Here is a 23953-nt window from a genome sequence, read left to right as displayed (position 1 = left end):
ACACTTAACCCCCTTTTCAATTTGCTGGATCAATTTTCATCCACTTACACCCCACTTCGTAAGTGCAGAATAATAACAGGTTACTTACATTTTATTTTGATATTCACTCACAAAAAAAAGAGAGAAATCATTGACAAGAGCAGACGGCGGCCTCTTTGTCCCTCCAACAGACGAAGCCGTCATGACCCAATCAGCCAGATTCACTGAAGCAGCACTTACCTTCAGATTAAACTTTAGCAAACGCTTAATTGTGTATCAACAGCTAACCTCTTGGCTTGGAGAGTGAAAAACCATGAAAAAAGCAAGAGTCCTGAGTATGTGTGCAGGGGTTAAGATTTCTTCACTCTGCTGATTTTGAAGAGAGCCTAGCTCGCCATGATCAACAATAACAATCACAGGAGCAGAGAACAATAGCCGTGTCAGCATGGACCTCTTAGCATGTCAGACAAAGTGACAGCACACATACGTGTCCTACGCTTTGATAAATGTTATATTAGCACTTCTGGCACAGGCTAGGTATTCTCCTAGAGGGAACTGCTCCTGCACTTGTCAATAGTGATTGAACATGGAACAGAGAGTGGGAACTGGGGAGAGAAGTGACAGGACAGGGGGTCCTGCTCAGCCAGGCTTAAAGGCCACCCTGCAGGCCTTGGGTACTGAGGTACTATACCCAACCGAGCGTCCATGAGGAGATCAGGAGACTTCAGCACTGCAGCAGCTCCAGCCTCTGGCAGGACTTTACTGTCACGGCACAGTTGCTGACTTTTTGTCAGAGCTGTCGGACAGGGTTAAATCAGTTCCTTTTTCTTTATTAATGCATCCACCAAAATGTTACAATAGGTGGGAAGTCTGCTCAGCGGTTCTGTGGACAGGGTTTCTACAGTTTAAGGTAAGTTAGATTTAAGACTTTTTAGGACTTTCTTAAAGGTTCAGTGTGTAGGATGTACGGGGATACGATTTTGTTAGTGTATATTAATCTGAAAATAAGAATTGTTGTGCTTTTGCTACTATAGAATGAGCCCTTTATATCTATATCGGGTGTGCTCCTCATCCATAGAGATCGCCATGATGCACCACCATGTTTCTACAGTAGCCCAGAACAGACAAAGCAAACACTGGCTCTAGATAGAGCCATTCGCATTTTCGCATTAGCCACCATATTTAGCAGCCCCTCCACATGGAGCAGTGTTGGAAAAACACAGATTTTTAAACATGTAATTGCTTTAAAGGCTGTACACATGCTGCATTTTTTGCACCCTCAAATTCATTGGTTTCAATGCAGACGCGCAGCAGGCTCGCTCAAATGCCAAAGCGACGGTGTTGCGTTGCGCATGTGTTCCCAAGTGCCCAGTTTTCAGGGCGCGATGGCTGCACCCCGAGATAAACAGAGTTCAACTTGTGGAACGCAACAGCGTGCACCGCATGTCATGTAACGAGGAACAACCAATCACAGCTGACAGATATCTTTCCCTTCTTCTGTAAATATCAGTCTGTGATAAATATGGAGGAGAAGTTGATCATGTTAGTGTAGGGCTACCCAAAGCTTTACATCTGTCCCCTGGACAATAGGCCTACACACTTACAAACAGCGCCTGGAAGAAGATCAGCTCTGAACTCAGGATTTCAGGTAAATGGGCTATAGTACCATGCTTGTTGAGGTTGCTTAGCAACCTCAAATGCAACCTACCGCTGCGCTCTTGAAAGCTGGCAAAAAAAGGCACAAAAGTAGCACCCAGTGGCCAACCTCATGTTTTCCAGGCGGTTAAAGATGCGTCATGTGTATGGCCCCTTATTTGTCTTTTACCGGTTTAAATTAAGGGGTCCATTTGATATGGAGAGGAAGAGACCTCTGCAGATAATTCAGCTCCCTGGAAAAACCTCCTGAACAATGAAGACTGACAGAAATTTAACTAGGAGAAGTTTCAGCTGGTTGCAATCTGCAATGCTCACCGCTAGATGTCACCAAATCCCTTTTAATGCTGCCCGGAATGAAATTCAAGACTGATTTTTACCATAATCAAAATTTAAGGAAAAAAAACATGAATGGACATCGATAACATAGGGTTAGGAACAGTCTTGCCCAAATGTTTATTGTAACATAAAACATTACTTTTTGGGAAACACCTGACATTGGTTGGCAGGTTTTCTAGGCAATTTGGTGTTTCTCATGTTGCATGTGGGATTCCACTTCCTTGATTCCCACTGTGCCAAGTTTGGGCAAACTTTTTGCATAAAATACAGCAAGTCGAGTATGAACTACCTTATATCAGTTTCAGCCATGCTGCAAAATTTTGATTAAATGGCCAATTTCAATTGAATCGTCCAGTGTACAGTGACAGATAGCTAGCAGACAGCGGATCCTCTGCTCTGGGCATCCTGGCAGAAATAAATATGAATATTGTTGGTTCTGCTATCCGGATCTGTGTGACATTAATGTTGGAGGCATTTGGTAAATGATTTTTTTAAAAATTGATGTTGCTAATTATTTTGTGATTTTGCAATAAAAAGTCAGAAAAAAAGATTCATTAATTCCTAATTCCCATGTCTTCGCATTTTTAAGACTTTTGAAAGACTGATGTAAGACATTTTAAGACCAATTAAGGACTTATTTGTAGACTAATGAATTCACTGCCTCTTAACACTTTTTAAAGATTTGCAGGAACACTGTGTAGAACCAAATGTATTAAAGCTTTGTTATTGTGTATGTCTTTCTGTATGTGCATGTGTGTGTATGTTTCAGACTTGACTGGTCAGACCTCCATTACCCCACCAGAGGAGTGAGAGGGGGGAACACTGGCTGACATCTCTACCTGACCACAGATCGTTTATTAAATTAATCCAATAAAACACAAACTTTGATATATGGTGAAGCTGAGTGCTGGAGTGGCAAGTTGGGAGGGCAGGCGGGTGGCAGAAAGTGTGTATGTGTGTGTTTAGAGGGCTCGGTTCCACTCTACACCAGCCACTTAACACAATCCATCTCATTACTTCATCCCACTTCAGTTCCAGGGCATGCAGCCATTCCCCCAGTGCTCCTTCACTCCGTAGGCAGCAGGTAAACGCATGAAGCCTGGATCTGCTGCGCTCAGCTCTCTACACTGATGGGGTGTGACCTGCCTCTCCTTATGTTTGTTTTCTTTCTCCCCACTTTCCTCCCTCTAACTCGCGTCCGTGTGCCTGGAGCGTGCAGTGCGTTGGAGGGCCGAGAGGCGTGAAAGCCGAACGGTAAACACGGTAATAAGGAAGTGGTGTAAAGGCGGGGAACAGCGGGGAGCTGATGGGACTGCACTGCTTAGCCAGTTCCCCTACATTTCCTGCCCAGCGGGACGCCTTCAGCATGTGGCTCTATGTCTCAGCACTTACTGTAGTGCTGTCAGTCTGCTATAATACCCCTTCCCAATTCACTCCCTCATTCACTCTCTTTTCTTAGGATTCCACTCTGAGGCTCGTCAGACTGTTTGTGTAAATGAAACACACAGGGCCATGTCAGTGGGGTGAGGGAAAGTTTAAGGGTATGGGGCCATTATAAAACCATGCCAGGGGCTAACGTTACTTCAAAAGTCCTAAGTAAGCAGGAGAGAAATAATGTAAAAAGGATTTTACTGTGGTATGCAGAGAGGAAACACTCCATGCTGCAAATTCACTGCTATTCATTTCAATTTATCACCTATCAAAATTTCAACAAACTCAACAAAAATAATTAAACCTGCTTCATAATTATTTTTTTCTTTTTGTCTTCAGAACCAGTCATCGCTACACAAAGGGACGTCTGTTTAACATTTATTGACTTATCACATCAACATCTCCCTGTTCATCAAACCCTCTGCACACACACACACACACACACACACACACACACACACAAACAGGCTCCTTATGGTTTAATGCACCGTAAATACAATTTCACACTTGTAGCAACTCCAGTATGCTCCCAATTAACCCTGCAAGCTTCTTCATCCACCTGATTAGAGAAATTATCAACGCACAACAACAACAACATGGCCCTGTGGCTTCTCACACACACTAGACACCGGTTGTTCCTAACATTTCGCTTCTCAGGTCCGCCATCTGGAAATACGCTGACAAATATACCATGTCTGTTTTGTTTAGGAAAGTGTACAGTGACATAATCCAAGATTTGACAGCTGGATTTCAATCAGCATCTAGAATTTAACCACATATTGCATGTTGAGCTCATGGTTTCTTTCTTCACTAGGATGCATTACAAGAACAGATGCATTCTGGGGGAAAATGAAGGGATAAGAACGGACACTTTAAATGCTTAAAGTACTAATACAACTTCTGATACATAACACTTACAATAAAACTTATATTAATTAACTGAAAACAAAACGAAATATGGTGTATTTAAGTACTTAACGTGTAATTTTTAGTTGTTTTTGTTTCAATGATATTTTGATATCAAATATAAGGTACTGCTTTTCCATTTTACGTTCAATTTAAAATTAAATTTGCATGTGTTTTTAGTACTGTTTCATAACCCAGGATTAGCACAATAGGTTACACAGAAAAGACTGTTGTGGAGCAAAATATGACATCACACTATCGCCAAGTATGATTTGATTTTTTGGTTGGTATGTGTCCCTGCATTGTGTCTCGTTTTCTTTTCTCTCTTTTACCTTCCTTGTGTAAAATACTTTATAGATGTAGTTTTGAAAAAGGCTATTAATAATTTAAAAAAATCGATAAAAAAGAGTGATAATGAGAATGGTCTATGGTGTGCAAACTGAATCTCTATTTTTTCTCAATTATTCTTTAAAAAATGTATTAGAAAAAAAATGTATAAAAAAAGGCTTTATAAATTAGGTTATTAACTTATAGAACTACTATAGTTCTGTAAATCTGAACTCTTTGTGCTAACACCAGCTGGTGCAGTCATTTCAGTTTTCTGTGGGAGCTGTGTATCTGTGTTTGACCCGAGTTAAACATTCTAATTACAGTCAGTTCAAATGAGCAGCGGTGCTTTGTATAATCCCCACCCCAGGGAGAGAGCATTTCACCTAGTTTAGGATGAAACCGTAGCCCCCCACCACCACAGCTATCTTTCTTCTCCTGCACTTTACACATCTGCAATTGAAGTGGAAGAGATGGGAAAGTGTGAGGGCCAAGCTGGGGAGTCGCACCGAGATGATCTGCCTCACAGGCAAAGAAAGAGCCAGAGGTCAGGTTGGTAACCCGCCGCCTAAGCTAGCTCTGAGGGGAGAACTCACCTGTTTACATATGGAGCTGTCAATTAGAGCTGCTTAATCTGGGAATCGGTTGGAAATAAAACATGGTCTCCTGGCGGCACTCGTGGGTCAGCTGAATGAATATTTTTGATTGCTCTGACATGGAAGCACAACAGATGGACGGTGTTGTCCATCTTGCGTGACCTCTGACATGAGCCTAGTCTGGTGACCTCCCATTCTGCATGCTAAACTGATGGTACACTGTCAACGCTCTCAAGATTTCTATTCCACTGTGAGTTACTATAAGGCGCCATAAATTCACAAACAGACACCAGCTCTTGCCTGAAATAAGCCGAACCACAGTATATGAATTCAGACTTTATAATTCTGAATGCTTTGAGTGTATGATTGCTGGCCTTCACCAACACATTTAGAATTTTACCGCAATACTTTTATGGAATTGACACAAAGTTGACATCCTCTCTCCCGTCTTAAACACCGCTCACCAGCGAACAGAGCCACATGTTGGAGGTGGGCTCCTGCCTCTCTCCCTCAGGCCCTATTCCCATGGCTAGACAGATTACTGTGGGAGGAGAAGGGCTGCCAGGGGAGACTGGTGCCCCTATTAGACGTACGGAGCAGGGGTTGTAAGCCGGGGCGGTGGAATGGAGGGAAGGATGGAGGGAGGTGGCAGGAAAGAGGGGTGGAGAGGGGGATAAGCTGCTCTGAGAGTTGAACGGAGCTCCAAAATGGTGTGTGGGGGCAAAGGATTAGGGAAGCTCTGAGGAAGACATCTGCTTCTGTGCCAAGCTCCACATTATCAAAGACACCAGCGTTTCCCACATCATCAACTTTTCATGAGTGCACTCACTGGTAAATATCAGTCGCAGCGGCTTGGGTCTCGAGGGGGCAGAGAGGGGCGAAGAACTTTCCCTTATTTCACAACTATAAAACACAATTCTGAAAGGCCTCTCTGAAAAACTTGGATACCATACCAAGTTTCCCTTCTTTTATTTATTCATCAACACATAGATCCCACTGTCTTATAATCCATTAAAGATGTGTTCATTCTATGTGGGAGCAGTATCGGATTGTAAGTATGATCAATATTTCCTCTGCATCTATAATAAAACAGCCAGTCATTGCTCTTCTTCTTAACCACTGGTATATATTTCATAAACAAAAATCTCACTCCACACAGACTGACCTTCTCTTCCTCTGCAGCCCGCAGCATGCTCTCCCACACGGCCCTGATGATGGGGATGTCCTGGTGTCTTGTGGCGTAGCAGTGGGCCTGGACAACATGAGCTAGAGTCAGGCTGCTGATCACAGCCTCCAGAACTTTCTTCACATAGCTGAAGGACAAATGGGCCTGCGTCCTGGTGCCAGCCTTCACCAGCTGCATGGTACAAGGGACCAACGCAATTTGGCCTGCGCAGAAAACTGACTCATCAACCTGGCAAAGAGAAAATATGAGAAAAACACAGAAATGTGGCTTTATTATGGTAAAAAACCAAGATTAACAGTCTACAGCTAAACTAGCAACCTGATGAGGACGTGATTTGTACTTCATCATCTTAGGTTAGTGTGTTAGAATGTATTGGCTAATTAGGCCTAAATACAAAGTAAAACTGAAGCTCATGAGGATGTGATTAGTTTTGATTTTGATTATAAACCAAAGTGTTGGACAAATTTTGAACTGATGTTGGGAAAGTTAATGATCAAAGTTATGACAACTCATCCTGAGGGGAACATGAATGTCTGTACCAACTGGAATGTCAATCCATCCAACAGCTGTCAAGATACATAAGTCAAAAACTATTAATGTGGGGTTGGGTATAATGGAAACTCCCAAAACTTTTGTGTATTTAATCTTCTAGAACCCCGTAATTCCACTTTTATTGCAACCAAACAGTGGATATTGACACAACATATCACCTAAAGATGGCATCAAAGTCAGCCAAACACTGCAAAAAAGAGACTGTTGAAGCTGACTCCCCCGGTGAAGCTAACGATAGCAACAAGCTCAACCATAGCTAACCTCCTAGAAGACCACCAAAAGGCCCTCTCTGCCAACTTTAAGGCATCAATCTCAACACTTGAAGCAAAGCTGGACCACATTCAAACTATAGTAGCAGACCAAGCTCAAAAATTATAAATGCCCATCCGGTAGTTGTAGAGGTATTTCAGTCTTAACCAAAAAGTTGTATCAACAGACCAACTGACCAGCAGAGTACTGCTAGTTTGGCTAAAAACAAAGCGTCAACCTCTGGGGCTGACGAACGCAGCCAGCAAGGAAGTGCCCAAAACTGCAATTCCTCCAAAGGCCACTTGAGGTTGGCACCAAGAGCGAGTCAGTCCCTATCGACACCCATGTTAAAATGCCAAACTTCACAGCAGAAATTAACATGTTCACTGCCTGGTACAAAAACAATTTTGGTCTTCAACATTCCAGGGGGATGAATTTGTATACATTATAATTACTTTAATTTTTTATTAACTGAGTTGTTTCAAATTTGTCCAAATATGGTCACCTCAGGTCACTACTGGCGCCAGACTAGAGGCTTCAAAACAACAGTCCACAAACCAGTGGGTGACATCACTGTGCCTACATCATCAAAACAAGTAACGGCTACAATTTCGTTAGGATATTTCCACCCTAGACTCCAAAGTTTGAACTCATCATTTAATCTTTCACAAAAACACACAGGCTAAAGGCTGTCATCTCTCCTCTAATGACACTTGCAGCCATTTAGAGAAACGTTACTTTGGTGACATATATATATATGTATATAAATATGTACAGTACAGGCCAAAAGTTTGGACACACCTTCTCATTCAATGCGTTTTCTTTATTTTCATGACTATTTACATTGTAGATTCTCACTGAAGGCATCAAAACTATGAATGAACACATGTGGAGTTATGTACTTAACAAAAAAAGGTGAAATAACTGAAAACATGTTTTATATTCTAGTTTCTTCAAAATAGCCACCCTTTGCTCTGATTACTGCTTTGCACACTCTTGGCATTCTCTCCATGAGCTTCAAGAGGTAGTCACCTGAAATGGTTTTCCAACAGTCTTGAAGGAGTTCCCAGAGGTGTTTAGCACTTGTTGGCCCCTTTGCCTTCACTCTGCGGTCCAGCTCACCCCAAACCATCTCGATTGGGTTCAGGTCTGGTGACTGTGGAGGCCAGGTCATCTGCCGCAGCACTCCATCACTCTCCTTCTTGGTCAAATAGCCCTTACACAGCCTGGAGGTGTGTTTGGAGTCATTGTCCTGTTGAAAAATAAATGATCATCCAACTAAACGCAAACCGGATGGGATGGCATGTCGCTGCAGGATGCTGTGGTAGCCATGCTGGTTCAGTGTGCCTTCAATTTTGAATAAATCCCCAACAGTGTCACCAGCAAAACACCCCCACACCATCACACCTCCTCCTCCATGCTTCACAGTGGGAACCAGGCATGTGGAATCCATCCGTTCACCTTTTCTGCGTCTCACAAAGACACGGCGGTTGGAACCAAAGATCTCAAATTTGGACTCATCAGACCAAAGCACAGATTTCCACTGGTCTAATGTCCATTCCTTGTGTTTCTTGGCCCAAACAAATCTCTTCTGCTTGTTGCCTCTCCTTAGCAGTGGTTTCCTAGCAGCTATTTGACCATGAAGGCCTGATTGGCGCAGTCTCCTCTTAACAGTTGTTCTAGAGATGGGTCTGCTGCTAGAACTCTGTGTGGCATTCATCTGGTCTCTGATCTGAGCTGCTGTTAACTTGCGATTTCTGAGGCTGGTGACTCGGATGAACTTATCCTCAGAAGCAGAGGTGACTCTTGGTCTTCCTTTCCTGGGTCGGTCCTCATGTGTGCCAGTTTCGTTGTAGCGCTTGATGGTTTTTGCGACTCCACTTGGGGACACATTTAAAGTTTTTGCAATTTTCCGGACTGACTGACCTTCATTTCTTAAAGTAATGATGGCCACTGGTTTTTCTTTAGTTAGCTGATTGGTTCTTGCCATAATATGAATTTTAACAGTTGTCCAATAGGGCTGTCGGCTGTGTATTAACCTGACTTCTGCACAACACAACTGATGGTCCCAACCCCATTGATAAAGCAAGAAATTCCACTAATTAACCCTGATAAGGCACACCTGTGAAGTGGAAACCATTTCAGGTGACTACCTCTTGAAGCTCATGGAGAGAATGCCAAGAGTGTGCAAAGCAGTAATCAGAGCAAAGGGTGGCTATTTTGAAGAAACTAGAATATAAAACATGTTTTCAGTTATTTCACCTTTTTTTGTTAAGTACATAACTCCACGTGTTCATTCATAGTTTTGATGCCTTCAGTGAGAATCTACAATGTAAATAGTCATGAAAATAAAGAAAACGCATTGAATGAGAAGGTGTGTCCAAACTTTTGGCCTGTACTGTATATAGTTTAAATATATGCATATAACCCCAGCAACATTTGCCTTTATAGTGAAAGTGGGTAAAAAAAGTAAAAAAAAAAATTAATTAGACAATAATGAACTCAATCACATCTATTCAAGCAGAAAACTAGTCATCAAACTCAAAAATTAGTTTTCTAAAAAAAAAGAAAAGTATAATAGTCATCAGTGAGGTGTTATAATCAAGTTAACATTAATTATAAGTGAATGTTTGAGTAGCAGTGCATTAATTAACAAGTTCCACCTCTGTTATTTTTCAGCATCTCATCACCAACAACTCTCATTTCACAAGCAGGTATTCTGTGAAAAGCCTGCCAATGCATCCCCGTTGCACGTGCGTTATTTATAAGCATAATTAACCATGTGATAATAAGCTCAATTCTCTGTTAAATACCTGTGTTAGAATTAAGCTTCTTGTATAATGAAACCTGTGAAAAATCTATCTGTTTAATGCAGAGAGATGAGTAGGGATGAGGAGTGGCATTAGGGAGGTCAGGTCTTTAGAGACCCCGCAGCTCCTCTGTGTTTGAGGCTGGATGGCATTAGTGCCGCACACTAGCCGCTGGTCAATGCAAATAGCTGTTGGTGACATGTTGATAATTGCTGGCCTATGCAGGGACCCTGGAGCACATGCGCATCTCCAGGGAGGATCAAGAAAGCTGGAATCAATTGATACATGGCCGCAGACAAGGTCCTTCACTGATTAGCAAAGACACAGCCAGAGGTATCATGTTTCATTGTGAGTTTACCAGGGTTAGCGTGGACCAGAGGTATTACTTAAGACTTATGTTGTATGTCTACTGCATGGTATGGCTCGACTAAACTCAACTTAACGCAGCTCACTTAGGTACCAGGTACCTTTGCTGTATTTAGTTTTCCATTGTGGATAGTACACAGTCAGTGTAGGTGGGATTCTCAGCTGATTGCCATAGCGCCATTGCTTGACACTGCTGACTTTAAAGTGAGACTCACTGAATCCACAAATCATCGGCAACCAACCAGCTGAGGAACACCTGCACTTTGTCAATTGTATAGCAAAGTGCAGTGGGACCCGAATGGTCCTTGAGGGAGTTCCAGCAAATCCCCAGAAACAATGGAGAATAGTTTATTTTCAGTATTCAATTCACTGTAGAAGTGAGCCCAGTTGAGTAAGTTACAATAGTAGCTATTCTGATCATGGGTTTCACTTCTTCCATGGTTGCCTCCTCAACTGTAGTTGACAGCTATAGAGTTCGGGGTGTAATCATCTCTAACTAACAACCAAAATCTTTTTAGATGGAGGTTCCTGAGGTGAAATCTTATCACACGAGGGTCCCTGACCTTATAAGTATCAAATTAGGGGTCCTTGACACGAAAAGGTTGAGAACCACTAGCATAGTGTACAACGTAGCTTTGTGGACTGGCAATTTTCTTAAAATCTGCATTAAGTGAATTAAAAAATTGCAGCCACTATCCATGCTAGCGAGTTAATGCAGGCTGTTTTGGGTTGCGCAAGGGACGAGTCTCGTGACGATTTTCTCTGACCTATCAGATTTACCTCCACCCTCTGGTATCAGCTAAGTTTGCCTGGAACATTGACTGAATTGGTACCAAAAAAGTACCAGGTACTGCCCACAACTTTTGCGAACTGAAAAACCAAAAGAGATTGTCATAATGAGTAGAGCCGTGCTGTACCATGCAGTGGAAATGCAGCATTAGCACCTTCTGAACCAAACTTCCTCTCCAACTCTTTCCAAACAAGCCCTTTGTTTTCTTTACTTGGTCTAATTTGAAAAGGCCTACACAAATAGGCCATGACACAACTTGTTCAAAGGAGGAAAACTGAATATCCCCCCTCTACTGCAATAGGATCCTGGCAAAGCAAGATGCTAGCCAAACAACTGTTTAGCTAGAGGGCAAACATAGTCATGGCTATTTCCATAATCAGATGGGTTTGCCATGATCCCCAGCTCCTGGGTTCACTTGTCAACTTTGATGAATCTTCAGCTTCCATCTCCGCTGCCCCAAATTACTGGGACAGTGTGAGAGACAAGAGATGGAGGGAAGACGGGAAGAGGGGTGCGAGTGAGCGAGGTGGAAGAAAGGGAGGCGATAAGGCCCTTGCTGCTTTTTAACCAGTTGGATCAATCACTGGATCATTTACGTGCAAGCACAATCTGCCCGAGCGCCTGCGTTACTATGTCTGCCGAACATAAAAGCCAGATTCCCACACATCAACAACAAATTGTCATTGGCATTCCATTTATGAGCCATCAAATGCCATCATATCCACTCCAACAAAGAAAGGCTCCATCAGGTTGGACGGGTGGCCAGAATCTTTTAACAAGCTCGTCCCCATGAAAAGAGCTCGCTCCACTTTGAATTCATAAAGGCCGGCTACCATTTGTCGATTTGAATATCAAAAGGGGCTAGCATGGGGCCCCTTGACTGTTAAAGGCAGACTCCCATAGCTTCCACCAAGCAGGTGTGTGATGATCAATTATTAAGGATCCCGCTCTGGTTACTCTTAGTGGGAGGTGGAATTGGGGATTTGGGGGTTTGTGGTGGTGGGGGCACAGCTTTCTGTGGTGAACCTGGATGGGGGAGAGACAGTGGAGAAGGGAGAGCGAATACTATTTACATAAAATTAACAGTTCAAAAGAATGAGTTCACACACCAATCAAACTTGTTAATTGACTGTCAATGGTGTGTCCCTGAATATACAACACAACTACATTATTCATCTTAGGCCCTGACAGGGAAGACAGTCCAATTTGCATGGGTGTTCTAAACGTGATCAACAACCACAATGCCACATGCATTTTTAATAGGCCAGAGATGGGATCCTTTAATATTCATAAGGGTCAAACAATTGCATATGACATTAAACTTTCTATAACAAGGTAAGTATTTTTCAAATGCTGGCCTTCGCAGTCTAAATGGCCCACAGAGAAAAAAGTGAATCAATACTACATGTTTATTTGTATTTGACTGCTTCTTAAAAATATTTGATATTTCCTGTCATAACTAAAGTTTTCCAGAAATTTCTGGTTTTAGTTGTTGCTTTTTTTGAGGAAAGATGAATGCTTTTTTTTTAATTATATCTTGGATTATTTTTCCATCCTTAAAAAGATACAGTATCTATAGGTGTGCAATTGGGACAAAATTCATATCACAAAGAATATCAAAACATTATACAAATTTCAATATTTAATATTTAGTAAAGAATTCAAAATAATTAAAAAGTTAAACTCGTGTTTTTTCCGTGAAGTCAACTGGTCAAATGCTTATTTTTGATCTACCGTTGATGTGTCACAATAACATGTATAACTAATTCAAACACAAGAATTGCAAACAATATCTCTCTCTGAAACTTTTGTCAAGATCGTGTTTCCTGTATTGTCTTAAATCTTAAATTACTGTGAAGCATTGATATTTTGTGTCTAGACTTGTAATGGAAATAAGTCATATGACTTTACTGCAATATTCTGATGAATTTCAGTACTGTATGCCCATTTCTGTACTGTATTTTTAATATCTAATATAATCAATCAATTCATTAAAAATGCACCTCAACGGACTCTTCAATGTTCAGTTTTAACTAAGCACTTTTTTGTTCGTGCTTTATCAACCTTTATTTCATGGCTAAAACGCCATCACTTTCCTAATAAACCCAATGATATGTCAAAAGGTCACCATCCCCAAAGACATTCCCCCTCTCCCCATCCCTGCGAGCTGCAGACAGTAACATGTATGTAAATGTACTCAGGAAGCGCCTGGCTGTGTCCGCTCCCAACCCTTAACGGTGTCTCGTTTCAGGCTGGCGTGTCTGAGGTGTTTCTAATTGCAGTTTTTTGTCAGAGAGCTCCCAGAGATGACCAGACAGTGCTAGACTATATTCACATTGGTGTTAGAGCCCTCTGGGCCCCCATCATGTTGAGGACGTCTCCGAGTGTCATTAGCAGAGCTTTGGAATGGTATGGATGAACCGGGCTGGCCTGGATAAAATGACCTGGTATTGACGAACAGTCAGGTTTTTCTGCCTGGTTCCAAGGACAGAGAGAGGTGGAAAACTGCTCCACCGCTCCTATCAGATATGCTAATGGTCACATTTCTCCCCATTGAGACCTCATGCATAATTTAACCAGGAAAATGATAATACAAAATGTGTAAAATAGGTTAGATTAATATGGTGTAACTTTTCCCTTATGCAAGGACACATGTAGCTAAGCTAAAAGGGTAATGGCAGCAGAGTATCAGCGACAGGGTGGGTAATTAAAGGCAAAATGTAATTAATATTTGTGATATGTCCTTCCACGGAGATGTTACATGTTTTGAGTGTTGTTTACAGCCTCACCATGGAGTAAGGGTAATGAGTGCATCTTGAGGAAACCAGGTTTTCTAACTTAGAGCTAAAAACTTTTTAAGGATGATTTTTGAAAGTTGTGTGTCTTTTTTAAAAAGCTTGACATGATGTTAAAAATGTGTGAGTAAAATACAAACCAAGGATGCTACATTTACATGGTATGCTCCTTTCAGAACTTAATTTGATTTGAATTTACTTTAAATGGGATGGTCTTTGGTTCACTTTTAATCCCTTATGGAACATTCCTAATGTATGTGACAAATTTCCAAATTTCTTTCTCGACTCCTTTTTCACTTCAGTAATTTTCTCCTTTTCTTGAATATTTTAGGGCTGGCAAATAGCTCAAAATAGTTCAAAATGTGAGGATCAAAAAACTGAGGTTGAAGTTTTGTTGAATGTATTTAAGTGCATATATTATTTCTGCTTTTTTGGCGGGGATTTGATATGCAACGACTGTTTAATCCTTGTGTGGTGGATGGCAGTTTGTCAGGGATGTGTGCTGTGATTTCATCTTGAACTGGCTTCAAGTCTGTGGGGCTCTTTCAGCATTAGTGCATTCAAAGCAGATCACGTCTGGGAGTGGGAAATGATAAGAGATGGGCTCATGTTGTGCTGCGCCCTGAGGAAATCCTGCCTCTTCTGACACCTCATTTCTACAAATACAAACCTTTCAGGAGAACCACAACCATTCTTCCCTCTGCAGAATCTCTCCCCATGTTAGGCTTCTCATTTAAGGCTTCACGGGAAGGGGGGGGGGGGGATATTTGCCTTTTTTATTCCATCCTCTTTTTTCCCACCATCTCTATTTTTTTCTTCCTGTTTGTGCTCCAGTTTGAGCCTAACCCCTGTATGCTCAACTGTCACACAAAATCAGCGTTACTTAAACGGCGACATAAATAGCCGTATGAAGTGCACAAAGAAAGGCAAGTATAGGGCACTTCTGAATCCATTCTCTCAGGTCTAAAACTGCACATTTATTCAGAAAAACAAACCATAAGCATATGCTCAAAACAAAAGGTTATTATGACGACAAATTTAGAAGTACGCTAAAATGTATACAACTATAATGAGCCATTGTTGAGGCAACGTGTGGTCAGTCTGAGCTAAGGGACACTGGTCTGTCCCCAACCCCCACCTTCTCTGAGCTTATGTGTATTTTTCTGTTGTGCCTGTATGTCTGCCCTCGACATGCCCACTCCATAGACACTGAACCGTGTGGAAGAGTAACACTGTCATGTCAGCTCTGGTCAACTTTATGGTGGTCAGGAGCTGCCGCTCAGCGCTATAACCAAGGTCAGGGGAGCCTGACTGCTAGATGCTCAGGGAGACACTTCTGAATGCCAACAGGCATGAATAATCACATAAATAAGTAAATCTTTCTGCCGTCATAAAAAAAAAATTTTAACCACAAAATAAGACTAGTTTTGATACAGTTTGGTTGTTTTGTTTTTGTTTTGTTCTCGTGCAAATTTACTGTTGCAATAATGACGTTAAAATGAAGAAATAGGATCAAATAACACAACAAATACTCAACGCTGATGTAATAAAATTGTCTGTTGTTGTGGAGCACTGTGCCACACCAGAGCTGGGCTGTGGATCAAGAGTGATGGAGGGGCATGTTTTTTCATTGCGTTAGGCAAAATGCCCTGCTGCCTTCAACTGTCCCGACCTCACATTTTTTGACAAATTGGTTGTGAGGCTTTTACGACTGATGCACATATCGCAAAAATCATTTCTGCCAAGCTTCCTCTATGACCTGCCCGTGGGACATGACAAGCCCCTCCATGCATCGCTCTATCAAACCGAATCTTTCCAGGACAATGCAAATTATGACAAATTCCATCATCCTGCATTATGCGCTTTCCTGCTAATCTCCCTAATTCGAGAGAATCGGGGAGGGTCTCGCTGTTTCAGCTGAGGGGCATGTTGTCTGATTGAATGATGCTGAAACTGCAACCCTCAACCCCCCATTCTTTCTCCCTTCCGAGCTGTGACCACCTCGTCTCTTCTGTCTTTTCATATTTTTTCCTCGCTCTGAAGCTACATCTCTCAGTCTGGCTGGTAATGGAGGCACTAACTTAACCTGGGCACAAAAGAATTATGTCAACACAAAGTGGCACAACCATTAAAGCGTAACTGTCAGTAGTGGTGAAGTTAAGTAAGTCTGTGTGTGTGTCTGACAGAGTGTGTGAGAGAACCACAGTGTGAAATGTCTTTTCTGAATGAGACATTGTGAATGTCAAAGACAAATCATCAGCTTGGGATCAACATGAAGCTGCTGGTTCAGAGGGAAAAGTCCTCTGCGTCCACATCCAAAACATCCATTTAAACACACACACACACACACACACACACACACACACACACAGACACTGCTGCTACTCTGTCGCTTGTAATGGACCCAACATGTTGTTCAGTATTCACAAATAAAATATGTATAACAGACAATCAAAAGACAGGCTGAACAAGACGGTGCAGGAAATGCAAAGGGGAGCAAAAAGACATGTAGTCCCGTTTGGTCTCAACAGATGGCAGTATGGCTGCATTAAAAAGGCAGCTGGAGCACCAACAATGCTGTTCATACCAAGTCCTCTCAATCCATGGACAGGCTGGCGAGACAGCATCGAAATCTTCTTGGATTTTCTTCTTTTTCTCTTTTTTTTGGCAAAGTCAAAATATTCGCATAAATAAGCCACAAATTCCTGCAGTGAAATGCATGAATATGGATGAAGGAAAATATGGGAGAAAATTGTAAAAAATAGTACAAATTGTTTGGGGTTTTCATTCAATATCTACACACAAGTGCTGTTCTATATTTATTTTAATCATCAAACACCTAAAATCTAATGTAGCTGAAAGGTGTCTTTAAAAATATTAACAGTTAAAAAAATAAAAAATAATTTCAATCAAAGAAATCTTTGGTTTTACTTATTTTAGAATTATATAAAAATGTTATTTTACTGTAAATGTGCTCCACACATAATAACACTCTCACTATAACTGATGAAATACAATGTGCTGAAAATGAACTGAATCCCCGCTGAAAAATAAAGCAAATATTACCACTGCTGTCGGAGCATCCGATTCAACTCGATAAATTTCGACATGTGGAAAATATTGTGTGTACTCTATATTATATTGAGTGAACTCTTACCCTGAGCATCCCAAATACATTACATTACTCAGACTTACGGGGCCTGACATCCCCTTACATAATAAATCCATAATATCAATAATAAATATATATTAAAAGTGAACATGCTGATATGTCCGCGGAAAGAAAAAAAAAACAGGAGGCTGTATATTATTCATCTGCAGGGGTTTTTACCTCGGTAAAACGTGCTTTGATGACAATGGCATTTGAAAAATGAATGACCCGGGTTAAAAGTTACTACTCAGAAGAATTGCTCCATGGGAAATTTATGATGAAGCGAGTGGCCAAAAGTAAATGGAATGTAAACGCTAACTCTTGTCTGACTCGTCTGTGCTGCTGCTGCTGCTAAAAAAAAAAATAATAATAAAAAAAAAAAAAGCTAATAAATGAAGACAAAATGGCAAAGCGAGCACACTGTTGCATGTGGATGTAATAATCATTTCTAACCAGAGGCACTGACTGCCACTTTTAATGTGTGCAACTTATGGAACTGCAGAAGCACAGGAGAGCATAATAATTGTAGAGGTTCCCTAAAATACACAAACTACAGCGCAGGACTGTGGAGCAGTCTGTAGGTGAATCTGCAGCAGTAACAAGCTGCTTTAACAGTCTGGGTTGGTGACAATTAGCGTTATAAACTGTTTATTAGTGACATATCTATCATGGTTTCTTACATGTTTTCTTTGCAAACAAAACACTACTAATAAAATGCTAGACAGACAGCTATACATCAAAAATATGAAGAAATAATGCAGTTTTTTGTGCCTATTTAAATTCAAATTTTCTTCCTAGATTCCTCTAATGTTTCCACATTTCTTGTTTTGGAGAAAAGATTTTGGCTGTGGGTCAAACACTGTAAAGTTAGGGGGCTATATTTCACCCTAATGCTGTTCCCTATTAGTCTCTGTATGTCACCTCACTTGTATGTCTGGCTCCTGTATTGTTCTGTCTGTATTTGCCACACGTGTATATTTCAGAAGGAGCATCTTCCAGACCCTCCCTATCTGTGTGTTTTTGTCTATGTCTGTGTACGTGTGTGTGTATGTGTGTGTGTGTGTGTGTTGGCCCTGTCAGCTATGCCCTCTCGTCACTGCAGGGGGAAGAAACACACCCGGGCAGCTCTGAATATAGTGGCTAGTTACCATAGTAATGGGATGGTCATACGTCTCTCCTCTCCCAGACAGTGATGGGAGTGGACAGGACACGCCGCTATGCTTTTTATCTATGCATTTGGTATTCAGTTATTTCATTCCGCAAATAAAAAAGCCGGAGCTACCGCACCTCTCCTTGCTCTTATTCAAATAGAGGGGGTAAAATGGGAAGTAAATAGTTGGACGTGGGGGTAATATTTCACACACGGGACTACAAATAATGATGTGTTTTGGAGTGTTTGTGATTGCGATTGTAATAGGGCGTGTGTCGTGGCAGATATGTGCCGTGGTGGGATCTTTACGTGACGCTTCTCAGATGCCTTCTTGATGTCATCAGCAGTGACAAAGTGAGGAGAAAACAAGCATGCGCACGCGTACACACTCGTGTCGCATGTGGTGTTAAATTAAAAAGCAGGAGTCTACAATTTATCAAATGAAATCAGATTCATGCATCATAACTGATTGCATTTATCTGCATTCAATTAAATGTTCTAGTACATTTTATTCTTGTACTGTAGCCACTAAAATATCACAGGCAGTAGTCAAGTAATTTGTACTTGGATGGGGTGCTGACCATTCACAAAAGATTTTGTTGTGTCTTGCGGCTTCCCAGGTGACACATTTATATTTACATGCATATCTAGTATACATGTATCTCCACATCATTCAGTATGTAAAAGAGAAAGAGGGGGACGATGGCTGTGGCTATCCTGTCCCTGCCTCCCATGGCTTGTTGACATGAACCAAGGCAGTCAGGCACCAATAATACATGAAGAGCTGTTCAAAGGCAATTAGGATCAGTTGTCAGGACCGGGCCCATTAATGAGTGGGAGTGTGGCAGGGGCCGGGGCAGAGGCACAGCGCCGGCGTACACGGCCGCATGAGAGTCGATGCACTCTGACAGATCCAGTCCTTCCCCTGTCCTCGCCTGGTACAAGCTGATACCAGTCTGTCCCCACGTGGTGCTGCAGCAGCAGCAGCAGTAGTGGCAGCAGTGGCGGCGGTGCAGGATAATGTATTAAAATACACACTGACTCCTGAAAATGACCACCGCCATGGCAGGTCAGCTTCTGTGCGGTCACAGCAGGAGAGAAAGTGGAGGGGGGGATGTGGGGCGCGTGGATGGGGTTGGGAGGAACGTAATTACCTCCTCTGCCGTCTACCACTTCCCATAAAACTGCCCCCCTCATCAGATTAAAAACGTAGTCTGGTATGACCTCTCACATATATGTGTACACATTTACAGGCACAAGCGCCCAACCCCCGTCCTATAGCTGCAGCTATGTCCCAGGACGGACCTATGTCCATGTCAACGCAGATATACATCTTAGAATGTGGAGGTCCCTTTTTTTGCATACAAGACAATGTTGAAGAGTATGCACACATGGGTAAACAGACTTGCACACGAGCAAACATTTGCCATTGAATGTTAGGTGCCGATGGTCTGAGATAATGTGTGCATGCTCAATTGCCCATGTTGTTTGCCTTTGCATACATCTTTATCTATTTGCACGTGAATCAAAGAGGTCTGAATGCTGTAAACCTGTCTTGTCAGTCATAAGTGTGTTACAGTGAGTCACCTGTGACTCATTTTAATGACCAAACCGGTTTACCTTGTCATACAGCCAGGGCCTTTCACAAAGAGCACACAGGTGTATGTGTGTGTCTCTGTGTGTGTGCGTAAGACCTGGCCTCGGGGCATACAGCCGACATGCCATTGCGGCAAGGTCTTACTGGGTTTGATCAGTGTGTTTCGTGTGTGTCCGGCTCAAGCGAAGACAGTTGACCCCAGTGTTTGGGGTAGGATGAGTAAAGCCTACAGAGACAGGCTCAGGTGATGTACAGAGACAGGAAGTGAATCGATGCTCGCTGGGGAAAGGCTGTGAGGTGAAGCCCGACTGTCAGTCAAAAAGCCTTTCTGACTCTCCCCAGACAAAAGGTTCAACTCACTGCACACAATTCAGGCATTCAGGAAAGGAAACAACCGTCCCGTTCTACTTGTGCCTTCAGTGAAATGAAAAGAAAAAAAACAAATCTGTGTTAACATCCTCCAATGCAACCAGGAGCAAGTACCTACAAGTGCTGAAGAGCGCCGTAGTTTTGAGGAGCCTTCACTCTCATGACTGCTCAAACCGCTGAGCCTTCAAAGACCTCATTTTTCATCGACTCAATTACTCGACAACTGTTCCCCTCCTGGTCCCACCCCTTCCTCCCTGCCTCATCTCCCCTCCTCCTTGCTTGGAAGTGATCATTTGTTCTTTATTAAACTTGATAACATCCCTTGCATTGTCTGAGCGTGCACGCCGGAGAGCCGCCCCTACTGTTCTAGCCTCCAGCGCTTCGTATTATTGGTGCATTATTTCACGCATGCCCTCGTCTTTTATCAAGTGCTTTTGAAGTAATGTTAATAGACTAGAAAATTGAGACATTTATGAAGTATGGGCCGTGTTTATGAAAAAATCCATAAAGTATGACAGGGGAGAGGTGAGATAAAAGCAAGGTTTTAATAGATTATGGCAAACAGGGGAGAGGCGTCAGATGCTGACAGGCACCTCCTCCGAGATCCCTCATATTTTATGGGATTAATTTTGTTGTATTAGAAATGAAGTTAAATGTCCTAATTAATCTGTTCGTGCTGCATGAATACCTCCCCGAACGCAGATGCACGCACTGTTTTTTGGCTAATTACTCTTCTGTGGTAATTGAGGTAGATGTAGTCTCTAGATGTAGACTGAGGAAGTTTGGGGAGGTGGGGGGATATTTGATGTGATGAAGGCGGGGCGAGGTGGTGGGGGGGCTGCTGAATTGTGCATGTTGGCTCTTTTACAGTAGTGAAACATTCTGGGTGAGAACAACAAACCATAAAACTAAAGCACTTAGCTTAATTTCTGCTATTCATCACTAAAATTTGTGCTTTCTCACTCGCCACACTGGCTCATATTTAGCTGTCAGCGCTTTGATTGTTCGCCATAAAGCAGGGCTGCTATCTTAACAAACTCATCATGCACTACTTGTTCTCCTTGTACATTTGTAATGGAAATCACTGTAACATATCTGTACGTTTCTTATTAAACATAGATGGGAAATGATGTGTTAAAGGGATGGTTCAGCCCAAAATCAAATATACATATTTCTCCTCTTACCTGTTGCGCTATTTGTAAATCTAGATTTTTTTTTTGGTGTGAGTTGCCGAGTGTTGAAGATATCAGCCGTAGAGATTTACTTGTTTTACTTTAGAAGTAAGTCTTGTTTTACTTTCAGTGCTAAGAAAAAACTTGTGGAAGCTACTTTTCTGTCTGTGATTGATTACAATGATATATTGTACATGCATGCAACCTCCTTCATTTCATGTAGCCTCGACTCAGTATACCATGTATCTCTACATTTTATTACGAATGCAAAGCGACTTACTCAGCACAGCATTCATTATGATTTGGTGGGCTGGACGACAGACAACAGCACTGGTATATTTTTATCTATAAAGCAATACTGGGATACTCCCTACCTCTGTTAGTTACCAGCTACGCTCCTCCAGGTGGCTGCTTTTTAATGTTACCCCAGTTTTAACAGATCTGCACCTTGGACATGGAACAACCCTCAAAAAGATCTAAAACTAGAAACAGTTATATCCATTGATGAATTTCAGGACATCATAAAGAATGTAGTGACAGAGGCATGTGCGTGTTTTTCCTGAGAGGCCACTGTGTTTGACTAGTTGTTGTGTTATTGTGGATTTGTGTATTATATGTTATATTTATTGCATTTTAAATGTGTTCTGATTGGCTGCTACCTTGGCCAGGTCTGTCTTTTAAAACAATTTTTCAACCTCAATGGGACTAATTGGTTAAACAGAGTTAAATAAAAATAAAGACATGTCTGCATTCTTTCCAATATAGTGGCAATAGATGGCACTAGCTTGTGGTGCTTCAAAGCACCAAACAATTTCTTTCCAGAAATTAAAATCTGGTCACTCACAATAATCCACAGATCTTGTTGTGAATGGTTTCATGTAGGAACTAGTTTCTTTTTTACCAAACTACACCCTCCAACTGTATCACTGCACAGAAGGAAGAGTGCATCTACTCATGGACGAAAGGCTCATGCTTGTGACAGGGCGAGATATAAACATTAGTGCCGTCCTCCTTGGCTGAGCTGTTACATTAGCTAGCTCAGTGATGCTAGGTAAGCTAACAGTAGATCTTGGGTGAAGTGTCCCTTTAAACGTGTATATTTATTGAGGCACTTTGGAAACATACCACGTAACGTAACCACAAGTCTATGATCTTTATTGCATTTGTTTTCCATCTCTATCATCTCATGTTTCCTGTCACTCTCTACTAGCGTTGACAAAAATGTCGATTTATCGGTACATATCAGTTTTGAATATTTGAGACAGTTTTAAGGCTTATTTTTCGCAGTATCGGTACACCCATACCAGCTGCTCTTTCTTACTCTCTTATTAATGTTTAGTACTGTACTTCCATTGTTCTCTGCTACTAACCAAGAAAAAAGTCATTAGTGATGTTTTGCTATAGCCTTATTATATTAATCTTTTAATAACAATTTTAACTTGTATGCTCTTAATGTCAGCTTTTGATTTGGATATCGAAATTTGCTTAAGGTACTGTATCAAGGTTAGAAATTCCAGTGTCGTGACAACACTGCTCTCTGTGTAATTATCTTCTAAAGTCCTTAAAGTAATCTTTGAAAATGTAATCTATATACTGCTTTGTTGGCTTAAATAAACAAAATCAAAATGAGGCCTCCAACAAGCGGAGGAAACGTCTACACATGCTCTTCTTTGAGTCATTCTTGCAGCCTCCCTCTGGTCCTACATGGGTGGCCCAGCCTCACTGTGACTCAGCCTGACCTCTGAACTTTTCATCAAGAGGGTCAGACAAATTTCAGCTCAATGTTTTGAGACATTAAGACTCCTGTGAGGAGATTATTCAAATTCTCCCTCCCGCCACAGTGCACCCCTCCCTTTGACGCTAATTGGCAGCGTCAGATCCACTTTCCTCCTGATGCCTCACAGTCCACTTTGACAATTTTCAAAATCCAATGCAAATCCTATCGCGGGCTTGTGCAAGACACTCTTCCCACAATATTGACTGTCACTCACAATTAGGGGAATGAGGCAAAGGGTTAGTGTTCACCAGCAACCTGAGGCTAGCGCAGTCAGCTCCCAAAACACACCCCGCAGAATCTGATCAGTGAGTATAATTTCCTAGCAAATATCCCAGGGGTGAGCCACTTACCTTAACAGGAAAGAGGAGATGTTTAACAGCCATTCAACTGATAGTCGTCCTATTCAGAGCTGCTTTGGCTATTGTGTTTGCTTCTGTAACTGTGGCTCCAAAGGGAATGTGATTGAACAGGCAGCATTAATCTACATAGATGTGGAAAAGGTCCCACAGTCTGAGACTCCTGTTGTTAACTCTGACTTTAGTAAATGATAGGTCAATTTTTTCCATCTGGCAACTCATATGTGTAATCGTCTGTTATGAGAACAAATGGATTTCTGTGTAAAAATGTGGAGCAACGCTGGCCACAGAAATCTAGCTATTATCTTAATGCAATAGAATTGTTTAAAAGCTCCTTTTAAGAAACATCTGACAGAAAATGCAGTAATAACTTTTATTTCTTTTAAAAGCATGCCATTACTT

The 23953-nt window shown here is 41.7% G+C and overlaps 1 protein-coding gene across 1 annotated transcript in view; it reads right to left on the bottom strand.

Moving 5' to 3' along the window:
- Nucleotides 1–23953, bottom strand: part of dph6 (diphthamine biosynthesis 6) — a 76740-nt gene that overhangs the window by 11131 nt on the left and 41656 nt on the right. Inside the window, exon 13 of the mRNA XM_033641931.2 lies at nucleotides 6397–6645. Coding sequence (XP_033497822.2) covers nucleotides 6397–6645 — 249 coding nt within the window. The remainder of the gene's footprint in view (nucleotides 1–6396; nucleotides 6646–23953) is intronic.

This window comes from Epinephelus lanceolatus, chromosome 15 (genome assembly GCF_041903045.1).
Source record: "Epinephelus lanceolatus isolate andai-2023 chromosome 15, ASM4190304v1, whole genome shotgun sequence".
Classification (NCBI taxonomy): domain Eukaryota; kingdom Metazoa; phylum Chordata; class Actinopteri; order Perciformes; family Serranidae; genus Epinephelus; species Epinephelus lanceolatus.
The sequence above is the reverse complement of the archived record's forward strand: the minus strand, read 5'-3'. Positions and strand labels throughout refer to the sequence as shown.